Here is an 8,972-nt window from a genome sequence, read left to right as displayed (position 1 = left end):
TCATCTTTCTGAAGAAGTTTAATTATACAATGTTTTGGTGTCATTCGTGAACTTTGTACCTGTACTGACAGCAAGATGCGTGCAAGCTAAAATGTATGCAAAATTATCTAAAAACCAAACCTTTTCCGCCCAAAAAGCGCAACCAGGACCTCGATGTCAAAAACCCCAATTTGGCAACAAAGGCACCACCCTGACAACACTGTTCGAATTGCAGACTGAGATAAACATTTTATTTAACATCATTTAAACACTTTTTACTTATCTTGCAGACCTCTTTGTTTTTCACAACCTTAGTGGTTCTTCGCTACAAAATGCGTAAGTCCGCCAGTCTATTTAGGCGTGGAGCGGAAAGTAGCAAAAAATCGTACAAACTCGAAGTTGACATCATCAAAACAATTGGATTAATGTACACCGGGTTCACGATAGCAACATGTAAGTGGGCCAATTTTAAACTGCAGCGCACATTAGATATCGTTTATACATAGAACATAACATTTCGTCCTGTTTTTTGCAGTGCCATTTTGCGTTGTTGTGACAATGGAATTTCGTAATGTTTTGACTTGCGGAGAAGTCGGACTTCCAATAATGACAGCTACACTCCTTGTGTGCTCAAACAGGCAAGTATCAGTTTTGACGACATCCCCAAACAAGTCAAAACCACGCATTTTTTCTCCCCAAAAACGTTTGCAAGTATGAACCGGCAAAACGATCCTTTGGGTGCCCAAAACAAAAATATATTTTTGGGTTCTTTGTAACATTCTTTTTTGAGTAACCTGGTGTTACTTATTTAAATATAGTTTGGCGTTTCAACTTTAGGGTATGATAGGTTTTTGGTGATGTAGGAAAAATAACTTTTTTGGTATGGTAACTTATAAACACTATTTTTGCACATTTTTTAACAGTTTAGTTAACGTGTTGGTGACGAGTTTTCGAGACAAGGAGTTCCAACAATCGGTATGTCGACTGTACAAGTCCATGCGCCATTGGGCGACGGGGAAAACCGAAAAAAATCGCCCCATGAACTCCGCTGTTACCAGTGTAATGTGATATGTTGCATCCACCGAATTTGATCCGCACATCATTTCAAGGGTATAAGAACAAACTTTTGGTCCATGTTTTGTTTCGTTAAAAAAGTTTTTTTCATATTTTTATGCTGTTGAGCAGAAATGTTTCCATTGGTTTCCATGTGTCACCCAGTAGGTACCTGAGTATATTGCAAGAACCGATGGACTTACAAAAGGAAGCCATACCAGTGATACAAGCGTGTCCTAATTGCAAGCTTGATTTCTTTGAAGTAAGTCCGAGTCCGAAAGGTTTTGAAACTGCGACACAAAACTTACCTGCAGGCGCCCATGTTTGTATCATTGAACACATATTCCTTAACTCAGTAGTTCTCAAACTGTGCGTCGCTTTAACTTTCCAAGGGCGTCGCAGAATAGTTTCGTTTCCTGGCTTTTTGTTGTTGTATTAATAATAAGTTTCTACATTACTCACAGTACGCCAGGCCCATTGAAGGCGCTATACCGAATCAGCCGGTCACCAAGCATTCACCACCATATGGCAAGGCGTAGGCTAGAAAAATCTAGCCTGCCGGTGGGATTCGAACCCACGACAGGAGTCTTTTAAAGCGCGCCTTCAATGGGCCTGGCGTACTGTGATTTATATATGAGTGTGCCGTGATCGCTGGTCTGCATAGACGCTTCAATGCTGATCCCAGTTATGAATTTATGTTCATCTTAAGTTTCTACATTATTATTATTTTTTTGCTGGTGCGTCGCAAGTCCAGAAAAACTTGTCCAGGGGCGTCGCAACAAAAAAAAAATTGAGAACCACCGCCTTAACTAATGGTGTGAATAAAAACTTTTCGAAAAATCATCGAACTTTTTATTTGTTTTGCAAAATGTTGTTTACGGTGTATAATGTTCTTTCGCCACTGAAACTTTATGTGGGTTTACAGTCTGCCAAAATGTAAGATATTGTAAATGAAACAGAAACATAGTACATCGCGTAGTAGCCTACAAAGGAAACCAAATTACAAATCCAAGCATCCTAATGCCCCTATCACAGACAATGTTGTATTTTTAACTCTATTTTTGACAATGTGGTTCAATGCGTATAACTAGTGGCAACAACACTAGATTTAATTCATCGCTTGCTGCCCAAGATTCTAAGTAGTCGTTTGGGCATAGTCACTTCTTCCTCTGGTTGTGCTGATTCTGCTAATTGTTTTGCCGAGTTACTTTCTTCCTCCTTTTGCCTGGCCAGTTCTTTTTCCAGTTCTACTTTGTGCAAAGGTTTCTGGCATTCCAGTGCGGGGCTGTGTAAAAAATCAATACAACAGAACGTGAAACCGAAAAGGGCTTTAGCTATTGTTTTCAAATATACTGTACTATACGAATGATTCTTTGGAAAAGGTAGACTTGTTTCCATTGCGGACATGCTAAAGGCACTTACTTTTCAGGATCAGGTTCTTGGACCGGTAATGTTAAATCATGGGCTTCAGTGGCTTCTGAGTCATCCGCAAGGTGGCGGTGCCGAGCAGCCCCAGTTGAAATGAATTTCATTAAAAGTTCCAACGCTTCTTGGTTTACCTCTATGGCCCCGTCAGGAGATATTTCATACAACTAGGTCACAAAATATGGTTATTACTTATTTATAAAAGTTTTCAGTGCATAAAGTATGAATAATCGCTTAATCAAGCAAAGAGCACAATAACTATTATTGGGGCAAAAACAAAAAAATTGAAAGTGGCATAACACTAAAACCATTCAGTGCCATTCAGTTCTCTAAACTGATTTTTTTGCCCAAACTGAACATCAACAAAAGTTGCCTGCAAGAATAATTAAATACTCTAGCACCTTTTAAAGATACAAAATGCATTTTCTGATTATATTGTCACTATCCAGCCACCAACAAAATTGAACTGTATATAAATGAAAAAAGGGGCATGTCTGTATAATACCTTCACACTAGTTTTTCCATAGCATAAGTTTCTCATTGAATTTGATTCAATATTGTCAGGGTCAATCGCTATTGTGTTGAGTTGGTAGCAAAAGAAGGACAACCACTGTCCATCTGTCACAATAGTCTGTAATAAACACAGTAAATGATAAGGCATATATTGCACACATTGTTCAGTTCTTTTGGTTAGTAATAATTAGCATACAACATGTTGAGTTAAGTTTATTTCACTTGGTGAAAGAAAAAATAGCAATAAAACATTGAGCTATAATAGTGCAATACACATAGAGATTTGCTTAGCAGCAATGGCCGGAGCAGAGCCAGAACCTGAGTACTTGGACCGAGTGTCGCTGTTTTTGATGCTCCGCATAAGCAGTTGCACAAACTGACCCAGGCATTACATTTGCATATTCATGTCCTGCTAACATACAAAACTAGCGTTTGAAAGGGTATCCAAGAACCAAAATAACTGTTTTTTTTTAAGGTTTCAGACAGTGAAAATATGCATATTTTTGGGGCCTGTACAGCCTAATACACATTGGTGACATAAGGACCCTTGGAAAGCTATAAAACTAGTATGGAATTGAGAATGTTTGTGACATCACAATGCACCGACCTCAGAGCATGGAGCATTAACATGAGGTGCTTAATGTTTGACCAAACAGAACGTTTGCATTTTTGGCCCATCCCTAGTGTTTAGTATAACTCAGTGGTTCTCAAACTTTTTTATTGTCGGGGCCAAATGGTATTTTTTTAGTGTGTAGGGAGCCGCAAAAAAACGAAACCTTGAGAAAATCGCTAAAGATTATGACTTTGAAAGCTAAAATAGCAATGTTTGGTGGTTTTCTGAGGTCTGGTGCGAGCCGCAAAATAAGTAGTTGGGAGCCGCATGCGGCCCCGAAAACCGAGTTTGAGAACCACTGGTATAACTGAATGATAAATAAATACATGACTACCACATGCTTCAGATTGACATTTGCATTACAAAATGTTTGCATTTTTTAGCCACACCACAAAATTATTCCAAACAAACACACAACAGTTGTGGAATGTTGTACCTGTGAGCAGTAGGGTTGGGCGATATCATTGTCCATCCAGTGCATATCAAAGTGAGCTTGTGCTGCATTCCACACCCATCCACTCATTATACCATTGGCCTTCAAATGCTCTTCAATCTCGTTTGTGATATCACCATGTTCCATACCATCCTCATACCAATCACGGGAGTAGCTATGGAGAAAACGTGACATGTGTGACGGTTTCATATAATGTCTCAAAACTTTTTGGCAAATGTAAAATTGTTTAATTCTGAAAAGGAATTAATTAGTGTGGTCTAAATGGCATACTAATATGAATTTCTTTGTCCTAAAATATATTAACATTTGTATTTGTTCTGTATAAAAAACGCCCTGACACGTCCTTTAGTTGTTATATTAATCACAAAGGTACAATCGGATCACAACAAAGGGGGCATGGGCCAAAAAAAGGTTGAAAAGCACTATAAACAGGGTTGCCATCGACATGAAACCAAAAATAAGGACAACCGAAAAATTAACTTTTCATACGAAACGAAACAAACGTTTTTGAACAAATATTTGCATGTATACGAGCCATGACATATCATATGCAATATTTGGACCAGAAACAATCTGTTCCAGCAACTCCTTGTTTATAAAGAATACTTCGTGCATCTCATGACAGCTCAGGTCTAGGTTTACTTTTACTTATAGCAGGAATTTGACTGTCATTTCACTAGTTTGTTCCTTGTAATTGTTGAAAATAAGACAAAATAAGGACGCAAGTCAAAAAGAAGGACATTTCTTAGAAATAAGGACAATAAACGTTTCTAAGACATAACCCTTCAAAATAAGGACAAATCTTAGAAATAAGGACGGTATGGCAACCCTGACTATAAACCAACCACCTCAATTTGATACATAAGCTATATATTGCTGCAGGCATAATATCAAGTTTATAGAGCTCTTCTAGCAAATGTAATTTTATTGCCAGAAGAGCTCTATTTGCTAACTGGCTCAGTGGCACACTTGCCAAAAGTCGAATCACAAATGCTACGCTGCTGCCATGTAAGTTGCACATGTCAAATCCTTATTATGGGATTACGAGTACGACTTTAGTAAATAAACATATTATGAATATAAATGTGCAGTCTTACTCATGGGGTAACAGATGCAACTGGGTGTGACCGTATGGTTGATCAGTGCGAATCGGAGGCACCAAATCACCGAGACGCTCATCATTAAGAGCAGTCTGGTAGTTCACATACTGGTTCCCAACGAACATTCGATAACCTGCAAAATATCAACAATTGAAAGTTGGAACAACAACAAAAAGACAAAGCAATTTGACTTACCTGCTGATATTGAATTTCTGTACTGGTCACGGGGCACCCCTAAAACATGTGGGGTTGTGTAGAATGTTGGAATTTCCCCAGACATAGAAAAGTTACCAGCAGTATTTGAAAAGTTTGAAAGTTGTTTGTCAGAGCGTATCTGTTCCAAATGCATAAAGTTTTTCAGAATATAATTGACACATTCTAAAGTAACAAATATTTTTAAAATACACATTTGTGACGAATACAATGGCATAAATAACTATAAAGTGACAGGGCATTAAACTTATAAACAAATCTCTGCATAATGTTCCAAAACACTTTTATTTTAAAAAACAATCATTTTTTAACAAGGGAAGATATTTACAATTCCACCAGAGTAGGATACAGAAAAACAATAAATTCAAAAAACAAACAAACAAAAGAAGCATGTAGTACACAGAAACTTATTGATGCAACACTTCAAAACAATTTAGTACAATACATGCAATCATTTCATTTTATTGAATCTATTTCCAACAAACAAAATTATATGTAATAAAAATAATCACAGAAATATCAAACACCCTAAGGTCGCCAGGCACCAATATAAGAGTATCTAACTTACTAAATAGTGTGTAATAACCTTGTGTTACCTGCAAAAGTGGAGAATCGTGACTCTGATAGGCTACTGGTAAATCATCACTCTTAGTCCATTTCAAAAATCCTCTTCCTCGAAACCAAAACATTGAGTTGTTTGCATCATAATCTACAATACTGTTTTCCAAAAATTCATTTTCTGAGATTTGTGAACTGACAAGATACTGAAAGATTCTTGTGAGAATTTGTTTCTTTTGTTCATGCTTTTTCTAAACACATTTTTTACATTGGTTATTTAGATGATTTTTACATGTTTAGGCAACTTCCACAACTTGCACATTGACATGTAGCCTTTATTTAATTTTTTAAAACATGCTGCACTGCATGATTTTATTTGTAAACATAAAAATTAATGCATATTGTGTTGCTTTCAACAAAAGAAATGAGCATATATATTTACCAAAGAATCATTTTCATCAGAATGCATAGAGGTATATAATAAAGAGTCTTGAACCACTCGTTCTAAATTGTCTATTTCCTCTTTACTAACAGTTGCATTTTCAACTTGATAAGGCAATCCATGAACATATTTCGTGTGTGTCAGGTGCTGATAAAAGTATGACATATTGGTGGTAGAAAATTGGTGGTTGAATGGGCGGATGATGTATTTTTTGTAGTTGTGGTTGTCAAGGAGTAGAGGAAAAAGCTGCTGAAGCTGCAAAAAAATACGAAGCAATTATGTTTCACTCAGTTTGATCAAGTTTTCTTGCAAATACCTGCAGAAATATCTTAACTTTTGACAGGACAAAGTGTTGTATTATAGGTGTAATGAAACTTAACTGCAAACAACCCAAATTAACTCTATCGACAATACAATCTGTGTGTACTTTGGAAGATTTTGCTACAGAATTGTTCAAAAGTCTATTGAGAAATATATTGGCCTATACCAGCGGTTCTCAAACTTTTTTATTGTCGGGGCCAAATGGTAGTTTTTAAGTGTGTAGGGAGCTGCAAAAAAATGAAACCTTCACTAAAAAATCACTAAAGATTGATACTTTGAAAGCTAAAATAGCAATATTTTGTGGCTTTCTGAGGTTTGATGCGAGCCTCAAAACAAGTTGTTGGGAGCCGCATGCGGCCCTGAAAGCTGGGTTTGAGAATCACTGGCCTATACAGATGAAAAAAAGTGACATCCTTTACTGTTCAGGTGTCTCAGCAAATGCTCATGCTATTATGTTTCAACAACAAACCATGTCACTTAAGTCTATGTTGGCTATTTTATTTCTCATTCGTCTGTGTGTAAATAGACATTTTTTATCTATATCAAGCTGAGTATGCAGTAGAGTTCCTTCTCGAGAAATTCTCGTCGAGAAATCTCGAAAAAATCGAGTCTCGATTCTCGAGAAATAAATAAAAATTTCTCGAGAAAAATTACATCACTTTTTTTTTCGTTTCAACTCGCCCTTTGAGCGCACTGGACACATTACTGTCTTATTTTGCTAACGAAACAGCGATTTTTGACGTACGTTGCTGGTAAACTTTCACCTTTCCTAAGCAGCAGTCACGCTTAGTTGTGTTATATCTAAAACTCGGACTAACAGTCGCTTAGGTTTTTGCTGGTTTGCTAGCAAATCACTACCTGCGATCGCTACTAAAAGCAAAAAAACATACAATTGGAATGTTTTTTGTTTGTTTTTGTTACAAAATCGGCTTAAATAAAAATTTCGAGACTCTCGAGATTCTAGAGAAATGAAGTTTTAATTTCTCGTTTCTCGAGAAACGAAAAAGTCGAGAAATAGAGGAACCCTAGTATGCAGCTGGCAAAATCCACATTTACCGACAAATTATTGGGAATATCTCACCACTAATCAAGACTTACATTTTCAGCATCAAAAAGTGCTTCTCTTTTCCTCTTATAGTTGATATCAAATCCTTGTGCACGTGGATGAAAAGGGATCCATCTTTGTGAGTATTGGTCAAACCATCGACTGTGTTTCCAACTTGCCTTATCAGTGTCCGAAACAGGATATTCTGAAAATTTTTTGCATAAACTTAAAACTAGGGTTCCTCTATTTCTCGACTTTTTTCGTTTTTCAAGAAACGAGAAATTAAAAATCCATTTCTCGAGAGTCTCGAGTCTCGAAACTTTTATTTAAGCCGATTTTGTAACAAAAACAAACCAAAAAATTCCGATTGTACGTTTTTTCGCTTCTAGTAGCGATCGCAAGTAGTGATTCGCTAGCAAACCAGCAAAAAACAAAACAACTGTTATAGATCTTACGCAACCAGGCATGACTACTGCCTGGGAAAGGTGAAAGTTTAGTGGCAACGCACGTTAAAAATCGCTGTTTCGGAAGCAAAATAAGAAAGTTATTAGAGGCGAGTTGAAACGAAAAATACACGTAATAATAGGTGTCGCATTTACCTTTTGTTTAAGATACGTGACATAATTTTTCTTGAGAAACTTTTAATTATTTCTCAAGAATCGAGACTCGACTTTCTTGAAGAGAATTTCTCAAGAAAAATTTCTCGAGAAGGAACTAATTAAAACCCACAAACTGTTTTACAGGTTATTTCCCTGCAACCTGTTTTTAAACTCAATGGTAGTAAAGGTGTGGGTTTGTAGTAGGGCTTCTCTATTTCCCGTTTTTTTAACATAATTAAATCAGAGTAAAAAAGATATCTTTAACATAGCCACGGGACATAATGCTTACCCCATGTCTTTCTCCGATTGCTTGCCAAAATTGGTTCTTTGTATAATTTCCAAGGCAGTGGCTTGCCAGCCTGTCGCATCCATCTCTTATCAAAGTAAGCTTTTTTCTTCTCGTGCAAATACCCGCCGGTGGAAATCTGACGCGAAACTATCTCACTCGAATTAGGCGATGCAAACACCCAACGCTTGGTAAAGTCTAAAGATGCACGCTTTACAGACATTTTTTGGACGCGGTTACATTTTGTTTGCCGAATATTAATTTTAAATGATCTGAAAATAAATCTTTAAGATGTTAAACATGTGTGACAAACCAGCATTTTTCACGACTTTCCAATATTTTCTCATAAATCTTTCCTGTTTTTTACCAGT

General features: G+C 36.8%; 1 protein-coding gene across 1 annotated transcript; it reads right to left on the bottom strand.

Annotated features, from left to right (window-relative positions):
- Positions 1-1,861: 1,861 nt before the first annotated feature.
- On the bottom strand, positions 1,862-8,920 carry LOC145213430 (large ribosomal subunit protein mL65-like). Its single transcript, XM_080081701.1, has 10 exons — positions 8,605-8,920; positions 7,770-7,921; positions 6,351-6,605; positions 5,947-6,159; positions 5,333-5,471; positions 5,135-5,270; positions 4,020-4,191; positions 2,963-3,088; positions 2,455-2,624; positions 1,862-2,317 (listed from the first exon to the last, which is right to left on the bottom strand). The coding sequence occupies exons 1-10, from the start codon at positions 8,822-8,824 to the stop codon at positions 2,146-2,148; spliced, it is 1,755 nt and encodes a 584-aa protein (XP_079937827.1). The 5' UTR covers positions 8,825-8,920; the 3' UTR covers positions 1,862-2,145.
- Between the last annotated feature and the right edge of the window lie 52 nt (positions 8,921-8,972).

Source organism: Phallusia mammillata, chromosome 2 (genome assembly GCF_965637545.1).
Source record: "Phallusia mammillata chromosome 2, kaPhaMamm4.hap1.1, whole genome shotgun sequence".
NCBI classification, from domain to species: domain Eukaryota; kingdom Metazoa; phylum Chordata; class Ascidiacea; order Phlebobranchia; family Ascidiidae; genus Phallusia; species Phallusia mammillata.
The sequence above is the reverse complement of the archived record's forward strand: the minus strand, read 5'-3'. Positions and strand labels throughout refer to the sequence as shown.